General features: G+C 39.8%; 1 protein-coding gene across 7 annotated transcripts in view; it reads right to left on the reverse strand.

The window, feature by feature from the left end:
- Nucleotides 1-1,828: 1,828 nt before the first annotated feature.
- LOC109858466 (nephrin-like) overlaps nucleotides 1,829-18,616 on the reverse strand; it is a 174,383-nt gene continuing 157,595 nt past the window's right edge. For 6 of the 7 annotated variants that reach the window (XM_020435761.1, XM_020435771.1, XM_020435751.1 and 3 more), the window contains 6 exons: nucleotides 15,474-15,633; nucleotides 13,367-13,717; nucleotides 8,037-8,300; nucleotides 4,068-4,304; nucleotides 2,961-3,073; nucleotides 1,829-2,272 (listed from right to left, as the gene is read on the reverse strand). In XM_020435761.1, coding sequence (XP_020291350.1) covers nucleotides 2,204-2,272; nucleotides 2,961-3,073; nucleotides 4,068-4,304; nucleotides 8,037-8,300; nucleotides 13,367-13,717; nucleotides 15,474-15,633 — 1,194 coding nt within the window. In that variant the 3' untranslated portion in view covers nucleotides 1,829-2,203. Of the gene's footprint in view, nucleotides 2,273-2,960; nucleotides 3,074-4,067; nucleotides 4,305-8,036; nucleotides 8,301-12,905; nucleotides 13,123-13,224; nucleotides 13,316-13,366; nucleotides 13,718-15,473; nucleotides 15,634-18,616 lie in introns of those variants that run through there. The other variant, XM_020435799.1, reaches the window with a different exon arrangement.

Consider the following 18,616-nt stretch of genomic DNA (forward strand, 5'->3'; position numbering starts at 1 on the left):
ATGGAATACGAATCGCGTTCTTTTTTCCGTAAATACCGTAAATAACATCACTTTTGTAATGATGGGAGGAACGTGAGTTGAAAAGTAGTTAACATGTTTCTTTGAAAATATATATCTTTATAAACGTGTTTCTCTCGCGAGATACTTTCGCGGAAACTATGTTGCCTTTTAGCACAGAAATGAACTTCGAGCGGGTGCTATTGCGCGCTTTCCACGAGATGTGAGTTACACTGGGAGTTTTGAGCATGTAAATGTACCGCGACGAGGAGGCACACTACTCGTGACGGTTGCGCTGACTGAGGATTGTGCGCGCAAACTTAAACGGACGCGGCCAAACGTGAAATCATAAAAGTTTCAGTTCGAAGGAGTTGCAACGGAGAGAAGAGCAGGCGCCATTTCGAGGCGCGGATATAAGCGAGCCAATGTCGCGAACTGTCGCAGTATATTTTAAGCCGTGATCACTCCGGAGGATTAAACTCTCGCGTCTCCGGAACCTTGCAAATTCGTTGTTTGAGTTCGTCTCCGTCCCCTCTCTCACCGATCCTCCATCCTCGCGCGACTTATTCGTCTAACTCCTTCCGGAGTGCCGTGTCTTCTCTCACGCGCGATTCCATAGGACGTTCGTTTAGCCGCAGGATCGTCCTGATCCCTATTATCCCTTCGGGATAAATTGACACGTTAAACGTCGGTACGTATAAACACCTTTCGTAAACCTCCGGGAATTTTAAGAGTAACTTCTCTATCAAGACTTTTTCAACAAATAGACTCTTAGTTTTGGAATATTATCTTGAAAAAATCTAGTGAAAAAGGAGTTTAATAACGATTCTAAGAAAAACATTTTAGATAAGAGAGAAATTAGATCGAGATATTCAGAACGTTCAAAATTTTACATAAACTTTTGAAAACTTTTCTAGAACATACTTTCTAAGAAAAAGAAATCTACTGAAAATTATATTGTAAAAAGTATGAAAATAAAAGACAATCTGAAAGCAGAAATTCTAAGATAACACTCAGTACAATGTTCCGCGTTACGCCACGTCGTGAATAACTCAAGCGCAGTGGCGATTCCGCACATTTAACGGCAATGAACCATCAGGACGCCTCGACGGGGAAATAAAAGGACCGAGAAGGAGCCCTGAGGACGCACTCGAGGAGATCCTCGCTCTTCACAACCGTGGTGAAGATCGGCGTGATGGGAGAGAACCTAGAGAAGATGCTGCCAGTTTCTTGCCACGATGCGGTTGTGCTTTATGCGATTTACTTCGTGATGCTGTTCTCTCACCCATTTCGTTGCGCTTTTCTTCGCGGTATAACGCGCTAGTCATGCCGCCGCAGGAAGAAAACATGGATTGTCCCGTAAAAGCCAGCGGAAAGAAGGCTTTTGAATAAGTAGATAAGCCCGACGGGCGTTCGTGTAAAATAAACGTCGGATTTTTCGCGCGCGATCCACTTTCCAATTTACGAGATTAATACCTCGTTAAAAAATTCGATATCAGTTTTTTCCACGAGGAACCATAATTTATAACTCACTACGTAAAAATGTTTCGAAAAATTGGGTTACACAAAATAACCGGATTAAAAGAGACTTAAAAACTTCAAAGAATACGCAAGATAAAAGTACACAAGAAAAAAATATTTTACATAAACATGAGCAAAAAAGACAGAAATATATCACAAGATATTTTCATGAAAACACGTTTGTAAAATAATTAAAAACTTTTTATTTCATATTTTCCTCAATTATTTTGTGAGATTATAGATAATAATAATTGTGATTAATGAAAAACATACAAATCTCATATTTGCATTCACGAGTGAAAATATGGCTTTCGTTACGGGCGAGTAACACGGAGATAAAAGGAAGTGTATAACACGAAATTGGATGTGTTTTATTTATATACAATATTTACAAAGAGGCGTAGAATGTGTGAATCAAAATCAATGGTTATATAAATGTTTCTCCGGTACGCTTGAACGCGTGCAAACGTGGCGCAAGCGTGTGGCTTTTCCTCCTTTTCTTTCACCTTCGCGCTCCAATCTCCATCAGCCATGGTCCAAGGATCTCTACCCTGTTGAACAATGGTCAACGACCCGGAAGCTAGAATTGATGTCAGCGCGGACGCCTGGATCTTTCTAGTCCATCCCCGTCTAGATCACCCGTCGTCCACTTCTCTTAATGTACTCTAGCCGGTATGTTTGATCCTTAAATGCAGCTCTCCTGAATATTCCTGCTGATCGACTCCGTGTGTGGCCTCTGGAGACTGTAAAATGTCTAAAATGGACCGAAATAAAAACTAAAGTATACTTGAGAAAGAGGAAATCGTTGATTGCAAGTGTTTGCGGAAAATGAAACGAAACTTATTTGTTCGTGTAATTATTGTGTACTAAACATTTAGAGCGGTATTTTATAACACATAAATACTGCAGAAGCTGTAGTACTTTCCGACAAAATTATTACGCTCTTTTGTTATACGAAACGTTCAATGGAAACGCTCTCGTTTGCAAACTCTGGGTAGCAAGAAGATAGCGATAAGCGGAATCGTAAAGCAAACCGGGATCGAAAGTGGTTTTCTGTGTTCAGGACTACCGGGCGACGGGCAATGCAGGCGCAAGTATGTGCATTCGTACTACGGACCACCTTAAATCAGAGGTTCCCAAATTCGGCGGCTTTTCGGAGTTTTCTTTGAATATTTTTTAACGATTCTTATGCGCCGCTAAAATTAAATTCTTAGTTTACGTGGTAGAGAAATATATATTTTGCTCTTAATCAACAAAAAATTGGATAAAATTCTTTACAGAAAGAATACCTCAATTATTAAACAACTATAGTTATTTAACGGTTTGCTGAAAAAAAAAAAATGTTTTTCTAACTTAAACGCATTTCTTTCGCAATTTTCCTCAAGAGATCGGCTCGATTTGGGAACCAGTGCCTTAGATTTAGATGAAATCGGATTACTTACGTTCGGCGATGCTCTCGGATAATCTGAATCTTCTAGGACGTCGTGGGACATCTCGCGTCCTTCCAGCTGACGTGGTCTTCGCGGCAAGGACCCGTAACGAGGAAGCTTTCTGTCTGGAAGAAGTCCCAAGACGGACTTAGCGTCAATCGTATAATCGGTTTGAAGTAAGCTCGCGGATTTCGCAAAGTATTTTGAACTTCTCGCTCCGCTCAAAGCAACTTTAGCGGTGCTCGCATCTTCCTCGCGTCTTTTCGATTGCTTCTCATTGTTTTGCAAGAGTTGAAAGTTCACGGCTCACGAAACGGAAGAAGTGAAAAATGCGGGAAAAAAGCATCGGATAAGCGCGCAATATTGCAAATGTTTAGAAAAACGCCTGAGAATGTGGAAAATTGGATTTACTGTCAAATATAAAAAAACAATTATGGAAAAGCAGGCGTTTGTTTTTCAAGCAATTCATATTTAAAATGACGTAAATTTATTTTGCAAGCTATTATAAATTTAACTTAGTTCTTTTAACAAAAATATTTTGTGAGGTTAAATATTAAGTAGTAATAATTGACACGAGTAGTTGTAATTGACACGATGATCCAAAATCATCCGTTAAACATTACTCTGTTTCTTTTGGAGTTTTTTTTCTACAATTCTTCACAGTGCAGATTATCGAACGCACACATTTCTATGTGTACATGCACCGTATATATGCCGATACATCGGAGAGAGAGCCGCATACCGTATGTGCAATTTTCTTGAGAGTATCGTTAATACACGCGCTATCTTCTGTTTGGTCCAAGGTAAAACCCGATATTCTTGAAATCCTCGTACAAATGCGACAGTTTCATCAGTCTAAGTAGAAATTCACTGAATGGAATGGCCGGTTATGCCCGAACGATGTGTACGTCTCCCTTCTTTTCTTAAAGGGGCACTTGTAAGCTTTAAACGGAGAAAATCCTTATATTTGGCTCGACGGCTCAACGTTTCGATACGTGAATTTTCGTATCTATTTGTATCCTTTTCAACTGAATTAAATACGACCGTTAAGACTTGAATTTTATATCTATATCTTGTATACGTAATGAAAACATCATTAATAAAATTAGACGAGCTTACCAGTGAGATGATTGGTCAAGGCTGTCGTAGGTATAAGGTCGGGATTGCCATCCTCCTCCTCGCCCTTCCCAGCAAAAGTCGCAATGGTCGGCTGTTGCGGCGGCTTCGACTTTGTTGGGGTGGCCGCATGCCGCCTCCAGAGCGCCATTAGAACGCCGGTCACGATTAACCCGAGACCGGTGGCCGTGCCCCCGAGTCCAATGAGGATCGGTGACATGTCGACCGACGTTGATTCGCCTGCGAATCAAATCTCGCTAGTTCTCTCCCTTATTCATATAAATAATGTATTTCTCGTAATAAATAACCCTCGTCTTATAGCTACTCTTATGTAATAGAATTTCTTTAGTCTCAATTCTGATGTGTTTTATTTAATATATCTTTCATGTCGTTATCAGAGAAAAGTTGTTTTGTATATTTTCTCTCTTTCTTTATTTATTAATTTTAGAGCCGGCAATATTTCTTCCTATTGTTTCTCTTTGTTTCGACAGGTCGCACTGCGCCCACTCGCGTAACGTATTCATTCTTAAGATTTGGCGCAGTAGTTGCGGTCAGCCGCGTATCAGGCGCGACCGGGAAGATCCAATTTACCTGTCCAACATCCCCTCGGCAGCCTCTCGCGCGTCGGCGCGCAGCGTAATCTGTTTCCAATTAAGGACGCGGCGCCGAAGTCGATCGTTCCGAACTTCGTGGCAGGTTGCATTACGGTGGCCTAACGCTGTGGCTGATTTGTGAGTTGCTCGAAAGGTAGGAGAGAAAATGATAGAGAGAGAGAGAGAGAGAGAGAGAGAGAAAGAGAGAGAAAGTATGTGTGTGTGTGTGTATATGAGAGGAAGAGGGAAGGAAAAGCCTCTCAGCGGATTAGGAATAGCTTCGCTCTGCGGGAAACGACGCTCCAGCCGCGTCGTTTCCGCGCCGTCGTTAATCATTCGGCTTAAACCATGCCATGTAAAGTGTACGTGCGCGTTATCCGTGTACATGGCGTCCTAAAATTACTTTCCTTTGGCAAAAACTTTTCAAAGTTGACTTACCCGCGATGAAAAGTCTAAATAATAATTACACTTCTATACTTCGATTATATAAGAGAATTTGAGTTTTAATTCGATGTTTTCTTTGTGTTTAATTTTTAAATTAAAAAATTAGAATCTTTTATGTATTTATGTTAATTATAAAGATATTATGTTTTCACATGAGCTTTTACTTGTTAGGTTTTTTATTTATTTATAAAAGCAGAAAAATTTTAAGAATTCTAACCGCGACTTGATTTGAAAGTTTATAAGAATTCCAATTGAGCGCATTTTGTGTGCAATATGTATATATATAACTGTAATTTTTTATATTAAGATTCTCTCTGCGAAATTTGCTCCGAAGATTATAGATATCACACGCTTGCAATCAAAAGGATTACATTACATATATGCAACTATTATTTCGTTTAGCCACGTGTATTTAAAAAAAAATCAAAATTTTGTTTTATATGTATTAAATATGTTGACATAAAATGTATTTAAATATATTGATAATTAAATTTCAATGTAAAATTCTCTGTTAATAAAAGTAAATAAAGAAAAATAGATATTGTAATTACTATAAGCAAAATTTAGAGTGTCTCAATACTTCCGTTAATGAAAAACAGATGACAGACTTGAGTGTCCGTAGGTGAAAGGAATGTTTCCGGTACACTCGATGTAAATTGCGAGTGTCGTAGCGAGAGCGCTGTAATTCGATCTTCCTGTAAACAGGTATCCATCGAAGTTGCGCGTCGCATCGGCACGGCGCAAACAACCGGCCGGCTAATTTGTTTCCAATTAACAATCAAGTTTCAGTTAAATACTAATTAACAAAGCACAAAGCGCATCTATTCTCTCCGCCAATGGTTGGCAAGGCGTAATTGAATACGAAGCATTCAAGGGACATGTTAAAGCAGGGCACCCCGTCCGAAGAGAGAAACGAGCTTCTCCTACTGCTTCTCTTAACGAAGGGGTCGCGTCTCTCCTTTTGCTCTGCGTTGAAACGAAAGCGTGGCATGCCATGCCCTGTGTACCTGATTTTGTGAAATTTCCCATTGGCACAGTCGACGACCCTTCCGACGAGTTACAAAACAATGAAGCTAAGTGCTTCAATACGATCCTATTCTTTCACGACGCAAAGTTAACAATAAGATATAAAGACAATTGTGTCGTTTTCTTCGGAAAATTTATTTCCTCCGTAATATAAATTAAATTTGCACATTCTCTTCGCACAATATTAGTCAAATTGGTCTAATTACGCAAATCTCGATAATTTTTTCTTGAATTTTAACATCCCTCTTGTACGAGTTAAAATAATGTTTCGAGCGCTCATGTTTGCGAAAAAAGTTTTAATTTCAGTTTTAATTGATCGTCAGCGATATTTAATGTCAAAATTAACACGCGAACGACCGAGCTTGCGGCCGCAGTTCAAATTTTCAAGAGAAAATGTATGTACGCTTTCGATTCGCTTTGCATATCAAAAGAGACGGGCATAATTCACGAATTATATTTGCGGGCTTGTATCTTTACTCTTATATCTCTTATATCTCTTCTTCTCTCTTCGCGATCAAACGTTTTGTCGCGGATTAAACAAAATCGACGATCGTTTCCGATTAGCGAAAATCATTCCCGCGAATCGTTTCCCATCGAATGTCGAGAAAATGGAGAGAAGAGCGACGGCGCGACGCGAACGCAGGCCGAAAGCAGAATGCATAATAATGGCTCATAAATTTTGACGCTCATAAATTTTCCGTGGAGAGGGTCGACCGCGCATGTTTCAGCGAAACCGGCAACGAGCTCGGCCGGTGGGTTTGACCTCGCGCGCCACGAACTGTTCAACGAGGATCATTTGCATGTCGCCACTAGCATTTCCGGTTGAGATAACGTCACGGCCATCTAAATTGAAGGATGAAACTTGACGCGCACGCTTATTCCCTAAATACACGAACACGAGCGAGAAGAATGAAAACATCACGCACGCGAATCTCACGACCGTTTCCAACCAAGAACGATCGACGATGGCGCGGCAATTTCTTTTTTGCTATATACATACGTATATAGTTTGTCGGATAGAAATTTTTTGATACAGTCGCAAAGTTTTTATTATATCGTTTCGATCTTTTATTTTGATGAAAAAAAATTGCTGTACATATAAAATTCGTGCGCGCCATTTTAATAAACCACGTTCGTTCGCAATCTTTCGCTGCGATTAAACAAAGCGAAACTCTTCATCACCGTAATTTCTACGGCACACATGTATTTTACATCGAGAAAAATCGCTTTTTTCTCTTTTTTGCACAATTACGGAAGTTTATACGCAGAAATTGGTGGAGTGCGCGGACTCTCCCGCGCAATATGCTATATTTTTTGCCTGCATCGTATTTTTACCCCCCCAGTAGTTCGAATAACAGGCGAAGGGCCAGCTGGCCCGATCGATAAGCTGCGATTTGATGCAAACGTCAGCTCGCTTGGAAGGTAGAAAAACGAAATAAAGAGCGCGCAATGAAAAAGGACTTTGACTCTAACACGAGTTCGAGATATCGATTTCATGCACTCAGGATTATTTGCATCGTGATTGAACAGATTAAGGAGATTTTCTCGAGAAATTTTTTGCAGTGAAGCGTTTGCCATGTATTGCAAAATGGTAGATCGTATTCTAAATCAACATTTTAAAAAGGATATTTATGAAAATGTAATTATGATATAATATAAAAAAATAATAATTAGATTATATAAAATATTGTAAATATTACTTGGAAAAAGATAGTAATAAGGATATTACGATTGTGGATGTTAGTAGAGAAAATCAAACCTCATCTTGCGACCAGCATCTGCCGAAATCGCGTCACTTATTTAAAAACCAGTGCAAAATCAACGGATTGTGCAACCTTTTGTGAGGATGCAGTTTGAGCTATTCTCCTTTTGTTCATCACGCCGGTGACTGGACTCGGTAGGAACTTACCTGTGAACTTGGCTACCCCTTTCGAAGCGACCTCAATGGCGTACGGCTCGCTAGAGCCCTTCGCGTTTACCGCGTAAAGAGCGACCTTCGCCGGCTTGAGCAGTGGAAACTCCCACGAAGGAATCGAGGATTCGAGACGCCGCTTGCCGACGATGGCGACGAATTTCTGCGGTAGACCGCCATCGTATCCCTCGACGCAAGATATCCGCACCAAGGAGCCGTTCAGATTGTAGGTGGTGCAATTCTGCAATGGGTAAGGTCTGCCTGCGAAGAAGATATGCGGCTTTGAAGATCGCAAGACCGAGAAAAGCAAGAGAAAGAGGAGTTCCGTGATTAGAGAAATTCGCTTCTTCAAAGGAGACGCGTATTCATTTTTCGAGCAAGGCTCCTCCTCATTTCCTCTCATCCTCGTGTCCTAGCCTTTACGTATATCCTAATTTTCTTTTCTTAAATTTCTGTAATATTTTGCATATAGATATGAAAAAATGATTGGTTCAGGAAAATAATTTAGAAAGCTAATAAAATTTCAAAGATTAACTTTTGAAAATTATTATTATTAAAGAAATTTTAATTAGATACTACACGTGTGTAATCTTCTTGGAATTAAATATTCAAAATATCATGATTTTTTTTCAGGAACACAAAACAGTGAATAAAATAATTAAAATAAAAACTTTATTTTCCGCGACAAAAACAGACCTGATTTATATTTTACAAATAGAAAAAAATATTCTTGATTACGCATTTCCAATTCTTTTTAACTCCGAAACATATGTCATACTTGTAAATAAATCAAAACAAAACCAATTCAATTTCTTTTGTTAATACTATTTTTCATGCTCTACTAAAGATTAATAAAAATTGATTTGATGTGTGCAATATTCAACACATAAACCAGCAGTATCAATTTAAAAACTACTTTCTTGTTATGTAACAAAATATATTGTGATCATGATTTAGATACATTCCATTTATCGTTAAGTGTTTACCGTAAAGTAAATAAGTGCAATCATTATTCTCTTCATTCTCTTTTATTTACTTAACTTATTATACATATATATATATATATATATGTGTGGATGTATATATATATATATATGAGTTGAATATATATATATATATATATATATATATATTCAAGAAATATATTCAAAAATCAAAATTCTGACGATATGAAAAAAGCGAGTTAGAACGTTGCAGTGCGCGAAACTCGTTTAGAGAAAATTTCGCTTTATTGTCTAGCGAAATTACGGCATGACATGGGTTCGTTTTCAAGGCAATGAAATTACGTTCCGAGGACATTATTATCGGCTACATTGGTGGTGCATTTACTGAGGATCCGCATTGTGCATAAACGTGACCAAAAAATTCTATCGTCGGCCATCGTCTTTTAAGGTTTTTCTCCCTAGACCACGATATCTTTTGCTCGTTACAACCGAATTTGCTTGCGCCAAAAATGACTTTATTAAAAAAGTTGTCCGGTTAAAAACATTTATGTACTTTAGAGATGCGTTATATTATTCCGTTCTTATTACATAAAATATTGATGCATTAATAGTTAATAAAAAAACTTTTTTTTAACGAACTTTTCAAGTTAAAAAATTCAAATAATGTAACAACACTTTACATATGTATATGTAGAACAGTAATATATTTTTACCTTAATAAAACGTGTATGTAGATACTAAAAAACAACTACGCAACCCGAGCTTTTTCAAACAAAATGAAATAAAAATAGTATGTCGCAGATTTTTCTTTGAAAACTTCGTCGTTCTGAATGTAGAAGCGAGAGACACATTGTCATTGTGCAAGTGCAACAAGAAAGCGGAGGGAGATCATTGCAATGTGTCTTGCCATTATTGCGTGGTCTCGCTGCATTTATTTTCACCGCGCATCGCGCAATTGCCTTTGCCATTGCTAATCTTCCAGAAAGTGCAAAACGGAAGAAAATAGTCTGGGGGAGGCTAATAGCGCCCCATCGTTGCTTACAGACGGCGGCGGATTAAAGCGCCGCGCTCTGTTCAAGCGCTTGTTTTTCGTCATCTGCTTTATTATCCGTGCTCATATCGCGCGTATAACTCGGTACCGTCGTTCCATTGTCGTGGAAAAACGACGGTATTTATAATTATCGTGCATTTTTTATGAAATCGAAATTATACCCGAATTAGGAAAAACTTGCGCAAGCTGTATTTCACAATCCGGAATATTTATCGTATATTCTTTCTCAACAATTTTGCAGATGTGATTATTTTTTGCATAAATATGTATATATATATATATATATATAAATTTCTCTTCGCGATTTATTTTATAATTCAACTATTGTTAAATTAACGTTTTTATACGACCAATTATCAAAAGATTAAATAAATACATTTAATTAACAAACATTGTGTCTATACAGAGAGATAAATTTACTTAAATATATTTTCCAACATTATTATTAAACAAAAAGCTGCGAAACAAAATCTAGAACATTCTGTGCAACTAGCTCGTTTAAAAGCACATGAACGTAACTTTATTAAAAGACGTTACCGAGAAAAATATATTTTGTTTTTCGACATTGCACGTTCGCAATATGTATTGTAACATCGTGTTTATTAAATGAAAAATTATGTTGAGTCATATTCAAAGTGACTCGGAAATATCGCTGTTGTTTTCGTCCGTGAATTCTCCGGTCCATTTAAAGCGCACTTTTCTATTCGAAGAATAAAAGACGAAAAAGAGAACGAGGACAGTTCTGGAATATCGTACATTTATAATAGATTTATAAACGGCGCGCGGCAGAGTAGAGAAGAGTACTCGGAAAGGAAGAGAAATCGAGGTCGACTTTATCACTTCGCCTCTTTGCGGCCGTCTTACGCGGGGATTACACGTTTACATCACGAGCTTGGCATCGTGCGCTCCTTGTTTACGATCTCCTTAGGACCGGCTTTACGGTGGGTACGTGCATCGCGAAATAACGGCACTCACCTCCGCTTCACATCATCGTCCCAATTTAAACCGCGAGCGCTCGAACAACGTCGTTGCCTTCTGTTTGTTAACAAACTGTGTCGATGAAAAATTCTTAAAGCGTAAGAAAGAAAAATAATTTTGTTTTAGTCTTGGAATTATCTTCCGCTCAACGGAGCCACACTGAGATTTTCAACTTCGTAAATTATTCGAGTTTGAATTTTTATATAATTAATATCTCTATACACGCGCGCGCGCGCACACACACACATTCTCTCTCTTTCTTTCTCTGTAAATAATGAAGATTATCGATCGATATCGACGCGGATGTTTGAATTATCATAGCGTGTGCAAAAAATTGCTATCCGGTAATTACATAAGAAATACATCGGACCAGCGCGCGAAATAAATTATGTGTCCAATTACTGTGCGAACGGGTGGGTCACGCCGAAGCAGGAAAAGTATAGTCCGCGAAGTTCACGGACCCGCATTACCGCATCCGGTGGACTACATCGATCCAGGTTTGTACGTCCGTCGTGGCGCGGCGATGTTGCTGTCCGTCGAAACCACGGAACGCCACAGATGCGGAAACGGACAGGACTTTTCCGCTCGGCGGCAGGAGGATCCAGGAACCGGCACGGCGTGGCGGCGCGACAGGCGTTATACCTCGTAATGAACATATTCAATTACGGTTTTCATTAAATTTCCGCAAAAAAGCGCGCGAGCGACGCGAGTGAATTTCAACGTGGCGCTTCCTCCCGTCGTGCAACGTCGCGTTTCTCTTTCTCGTTTCTCTCTTTTTTCCTCTTTTCTCTTTCTCGTCCTCTTTTCTTTTTCCTCCTCTTTTCTTCTTAATTCTCGCGCTCGTCAGATTTTCCACCGGCATCCGCAGGACAAGTCTCGAGTTGGAATATCGCGTGAACTCGGTATATTACAAATTTTAATTTATTCTTACAATAACAAATTTTAATTATTAATATGAGTTGTGAAAAATATGACGTATGGTAATATGTATTTTTAGCAAAAGATAAATGTTGATTTCACGTCAGCTGAAGAATTCGCGTTTCGGAATTGTTGCGAACAACCAGAATATGTGCAAGTATATATATACGTGTAAGGCGGTACCGACAATATTGAATGTCGAATATTGAATTTCGTGTATTTCGAGAGTTTCGAAAAGCCGAGCAAGATTGACTAGCAAATTATCCCTTGCGATGTATAAGTTATTGTGTGATCGGCTTATATAATATGGCTCTGCACCAACACACATACTGTATTAGTTTAATTATAAAATTAATTAAAAGATGGCTTTAATTACAATACTCTAAACCACTAAATTGTTCGAACACAATAATAGTTGTGTCACATACACCCTACCTTAATTACAGATTAACATTAGTACACAATAATGAGCGCGATGAACGTGTGGAATGGAATAACAATTGATAATGAATAGCAATCAGGCGGGACACGAGTCTCTCTTGAGCAGATAATATTGTCGCACTGTCTGGTTGTGTGTGCTTAACGTTTTATAAATAGCTAAATACATTAAACATGCAGTTTTAGTTTGTAACAGCTTTTTGCGACACAGGCGTGCAGGGAAATATGAAAAATAAACAATCTATATTATTCAGACTCGCAGAGTCGCTCGAGCAATAATTAAAAGTTGTTATTCGCCACGAGAGAGAGAGAAAAAGCAGCGTTTTCGATTTGACTGAATGAGAAATTGAGCATTACTAAACGAAAGTTTTTTTGCGTGACAAATTACTGAATTCCAAACTTCAACGTGTTCTCAAAAAAGAAACTCGTATGACTCTTTCAATACAAAGCATTTTTGCGCGTCACTTGAATTTAATAGAATTTAAATGCGTATATATATTAAATTGGTGGATAATATTTTTGTATCGCGCAACGTACATACGTGTGGTGCTGCTTGTCGTCAGAAGGTATCCAAACCAATAAACAATTTTGTCGACCAAAGCTGCGCCGTTTGCAGGTTGAATATTTGTTACGTACTGGCAACCGATAGTTTATGGATTTTGCAAATCTGCTTCGCTGAGGTTTTTTTTCGTGCACGTGTCCTTCGTTTGATAGTATTTCGAAGTATATAGCGTCACACACAAACACGGGGGATCTAAAGGATACGTTTTTGATATAAAAATTGAGTTTAGCGCGCAAAGCGAAAATAAATACAATTTGCACAAAAGCTGCAACGTTGAAATATCAATGTGCGCACAGTGCTGCTTTAATCCAATTATCACCGAAGCATATCGTACAACGTTTTGCGCCATTGTCCGGAGCTACACGCGTCATCTGAAAGAGAGATTCTAAGATGCGGAAAATCAGTATGGAAAATTCTTAACGGGCTAAACACGAACCTGCGGCGATGACCTGGTAGAGACAGGGCTGTTTGGAAGGACCGACGTCGTTGCTGGCCCAGCAGCCGAGAACCCCGTAATCCATATCGGTCGACGGGGTGTAATTAAGCCTGCTGGTAGTGCCGTCGCTGGTGTACTTGGTGGACGGAACATCGCTGAGGCCACCGCTACTGTTGAACGTCCAATGGAAGGTCACTGTGGTGGGGTTGGCCTCGACCTCGCAAACTAAACTTATGGTCTCGTGCTTGAGGGCGCCGTGCACCTCTTCGGGTATGTTGTACGGCGGCGGAGTGGCGTTTTGATGCCTCCAGCCGCTACCCGAGTTCAGCACGTGCTTGCAGATGGGCGCGACTGCGGCATAACGTATGGATTTGGGCGCTTTACTTAGTACGTATTCCGCGCACAAGAGAGAGATCCACGAGAATAACGCAATCAAATTACATACACACACGCATGAAACAAATTATGAGAAATGTGAGGTGGAATATAAAACAAGACTGCATAAACAACGGAGCTTTAGATAAAATATAGCCAGAAATGTATAATTATTATCCGCGCAGAGAGAAGGAGAATTAACGTGACGTTATGAAGAAATAATAACATTGCGAGTCGTTCGCGAGCTTTCGCGGTGAATTTCTATATTTTATTCATTCTGCGCTGATATACTGAATAATTTTAAATCCATCTACGGCGAGAGAACCACTGACAAGTCTCCGCTAACTGAAAACACTTTTCAATTTCTCTTTTGCAATGAGAGAGAGAATATTGTACTAAAATTAATATTAATAGTATATCCTGAAAACTAATGAAATATAAACGTAATTATACGCTAATTACAAATTCAAGATAGCAGTTAGGATGCAGTCACATTGAATTTAGTACAATACGCCGAATATAACGCAAGTCCCATCCCCCACACGTATGTTTGTTGACCGTAATACAGATAAAGTAAGTTAGCTGCGCAGTGCAAGGTAACCCATGATTTAATAGATGATTTAATTAATAATAATATTGTGTGCGCGCGCGAAACATATGCGATAGCACCGAGTTTATGCACCGGTTCTCTAAACCGAACATATATCTCTTCTTTCTCTATGTTTCTCTCTCTTTGTTACAGTTTCAGAACAAAAACGAGCATAATGCAGATGCAAGATAAACCTATGTCACATATTTCACATAACATTATTTAAACATTCTCCAAGCTTTTTTGATGCGCTGTTCAAACTGACGCGCGCCGGTTGAGACTACTGTAAGGAAAGTTACGATGCTGTAACATTCGCCGCACTGCCGCATCGCCCGTAATTTTCTGTGAAGTAACAAGAGGTGTTGAATTTCCGAAAAATATTCCAACGTCATCGCCGCACCGAAAGACGATGTAAAACACGCAGCGAACAAAAGATCTCCGATTTTTGCATAAACATTATATATTACACGGGATTGCAGGAAGAGAGTGGACTTTGCGAGATAAAGAATCGATAAGCCCTCACCAACGCATAACCACCGTTTTATTTATACTTTCCGATACTGCAAAACCGGAGCACCGCTGGAGGATTTACGCGCTCGGGATACGCTGTAAAATATCGGCGACGTCGACCAAGTAGTAGCGGACCGCTCATGGTCAGCCGCGAAGTGTAAAATCGTAGACTACATTTTGCCGCCATGCGAATCGCTTAGCTTCACAATATTCGGAATTTTCTGTCTGTTTTTGTCTATATATTTTGTATAATATTTCAACAACTATTTAAAAAAATTTATATTTGTTTTATTTTTTTAATTTTTTTATTTACTATCTAAATTCCTTAAAAAAACTTTAGAAATATTCTTCTAAATTTTCAATCTAAACATTTTGCATTCTACAGTTTTAGCTATGAGCTTATGTTTGCGCATTTTTCTAGAAGTTTCAAAAAGCTTCAAACTGATTGCTGAATACCAACGCGAAAGTCGTGCGACAAGAGCTGCGCGTTTTGGCGACATTCGTCGTCGCGGAATTTCATCACGAGCGGAAATACAGTGCCACCGAGGCCATTAAGCGGCATTTTCATGAGGGTTCTCTCTCTCTCTCTTTCACCAGTGCCGTCGGGCACAAGAGCGCGTAAAACATACTTACACATAACCTCGAGATTGACTACGTTGGACTTGGCGCGGCCCTCGACATTCGTGGCCATGCAGGTGTACCCTCCGGCGGACTCTCGAGTTATGCTCTGTAGCACCAGCGAGTGGTCCGAAAGCACCACACCGGCGCTAGAGTTGTGATGCAGCTCCTCCTCCTGAATAAGCAAACGAGTCTCAGTGTCTTCGAGCGTCAAAGAACTACCGTGCTGTGCGCGTAGAAACGATCCTAATTTTGTTTTTACACGACATCTCATTGTCGATCTGAATAAATATTAAATAATATTATTTTTGGATAACGCGATTATGGTTAAAATAATTTTGGATCGCATAAATCAGATTCAATTTAAACCGATTTAAATCGATTATGAACTGAAATAAATTGGGATTCGAAGATTTCCAACTTTTTTTGTATTCGAATTAATTAAATCTTGAAGTTTGCCAGTTACGAGAAAAATTTCAACTATCTTCTGAATGGAGTAACACGCGAAGACGTTTGCAAGCTTGCACCGCATACAACAGATGAAACACCGACGATCGCTTCGCACGCGGACGTGCGCTTTCCGCGTCAGATTCCCGCAGGACCGACCCGCTGCCGGCTCTCATTGTTGCCCGTCGCAAATAAACAAATTTGTCTTAGTCTTGGCATTCAGCTCCACTTCCGCCTCGGCGAAGATCGTGCTGCTGCTGTCGTTGCTCAAGGAAACAACCGCGGTCCGCTGCGGGTTGTCGTCCGCTCGAGAAGGTCGGACAAAGGGAATTTACGATGTACACTTGTCCTCCTTCTATCTTCTCTCATTCCTATTTCCTGTTTCTCTTCTTCTCACTTCCAAGCACTATTCTCTCTTTCTCTCTCTCTCCTTGCGATAATCCCACGCTTCTTTTTCCATCTACATCGTTTCCTCTTTTCTTCGTCCTTCCACGCCCTCTTCCTTCATCCGTCTCTATCATCGCTTTCTTACGATTTTTCGTTTTATTCCTCGTCTTTTTATCTGTCAGTTCTAGAAGACATATTCTTGGTTGGCAAATTCCGCCAAAAATTTGGCAGCTGCCTACTCGATAGTAAATTACTTGTTTAATTTCGTAAAATCCTATATTTTTTTCTTCAACTAGAATTTTTTTCAGTTTTCTTAAATATAAATTTCCTCTCTCTCTCTCTCTCTCTCTCTCACTCTTTTTTCACTTTCGACACATACTGTATGTGTCGAATAGTACTATATCATTCAAATAGTACTATATCAAATATAAAAAAATATTACATAAAATAAATATTGTAAAATTAGTATTTATAAAAATATTATTGATTTTCGTGTACAGCAAAACTGACAACATTAGCACGATAACGAAGTACGTGCGAATATCGGTTTACCTATTTGTCGAAATTAGTTCGAACCGGAAGGAGTGTGTTTATGGCAAGAGCGCAGTATCTATGAGCCTCGAAGAGCGTACACGAGCAAGCGGATAAGATCGAACGAAATAGGGTCGCGCGAACAATGTCGAGAGACGGCGGATGTAGCAGCGACCACAAGCTCGCGCGCGCGCCGCGCCTGTGTTTTAGATGAGTAACGAGCCCACGCTGTATCTGTTTCTCCACGGTATTCTCCGCTGAAACTGGTATACGTGCCGAGACGTGTTCGCAGCGGCGTCGCTGTGGGATCGGGAAGCGATATGTCTTTGCGAAGACTAGATATCGACGCGCCGTGAATAAGCGCGACGCGCGCTCGATGGCAATTGTTGCGTACTTCGATCGTTTTTCTCCTGTAATCGCAAGTTTACTGTTTTTTGTTTTAAATATTGTGTTTGTTCCTCTTTTAAACTTGCATTTTTTTTAGTTAACTATATACAGAATCGAAAAGCGTTCGCCACTTTTTTGTAGCTGTGATTCGTATTTTTTTTTTCGCGGATAATCCGCGATGAATAACACGTTGTCAACGAACGCGTGAACTATTTCCATCTCGAAAACTCTCACGCGCGGCGCAAATGGAATTTCCTATTTCGACGACCACACCTCCAGGATACGCCGCGGCCAATGTCCTGTGGGATTTGCGCACAGAGAGGACACTCTTCTCTCTCTCTCTCTCTCTCTCTCTCTCTCTCTTCCTCTTTCATTCTGTTTCTCGCAGTGCCGCTTCCACGTGGATTCACTGTATAACACGACGCGTCGTATTAGACATTAAATATACGTACTCGCGTGTCGGAAACCGGGGGTAATACGAGCGCGTGCCTCGTTCCGAGACAGGCGCGGAATATATCCGCGTCACCGGGTATAATATACACGGAAACCTGTCCGGGACGGTGCGCAAGAGACAGGGCGCGATAAGTTTCATCCCTCGGTCGCGCTCTCGAAGCGTGTGCATCTTACGCCCGTGTGTACATCTCGTCGCAAACTTCCGCCATCCATCCGGGTTTATGTATAAGTAATGGCTAAATCCTTTTTTAACACTTACGACTCGCTGTGCGCCCTTTTCGTGGCTGTCGCGCGAAAAGAGAAGGAAAAAAATGTTTTCTGTGTCAAACTTAAAATATTAATTAAAACATTGCAGAACTTAGATTAAAAAGTATGACTTATCGGTATAAGTTGGAAAATATATATTGTCAAGATACTTTAAATCCGTTTTTGTATGAATCTCGTTGAAAGCTTTGCACAGAGACACAATCAATATCGCGAAGTCTCGTGCAAATGTTTTCAAATATAATAAAAAATATTTTTTTTTGCAAGCAGAAAGATACGTCGTTGTGTTTTTCCACAAGCGACCTCTTCATTGTGTTTCCGCGATGAAGCGAAATACACACATCAATATCGAATTATATCATCAACGTTGAACAAAGTCTCGAATTCCCAAAATACGCATGACGCTAATTGACGACGATTCAATTTTCATTCGATCGGTCGCAAAATGCGAAATGCCGTTTATAATATGATATAATGATGTTATATCATAGAGTGGGCGCGCGCGCGCAATGTAACGCCCGTCCGCTAATGTTAACGTAATAATCATGTAGCGGCGATTTCGGATTTATGTTCCGGCCGATCGAACCCTTTACGCAGTATCCGTAACACAATGCGCAACAAAATTTCACAAAATATTACATAAAGAGAAACAGTGGAACATGACGATTTGATTGCGCAGCGCCCTGTAA

Source organism: Pseudomyrmex gracilis, unplaced genomic scaffold (assembly GCF_002006095.1).
Source record: "Pseudomyrmex gracilis isolate BER0280 unplaced genomic scaffold, ASM200609v1 scaffold_6, whole genome shotgun sequence".
In the NCBI taxonomy this organism is placed as follows: Eukaryota; Metazoa; Arthropoda; class Insecta; order Hymenoptera; family Formicidae; genus Pseudomyrmex; species Pseudomyrmex gracilis.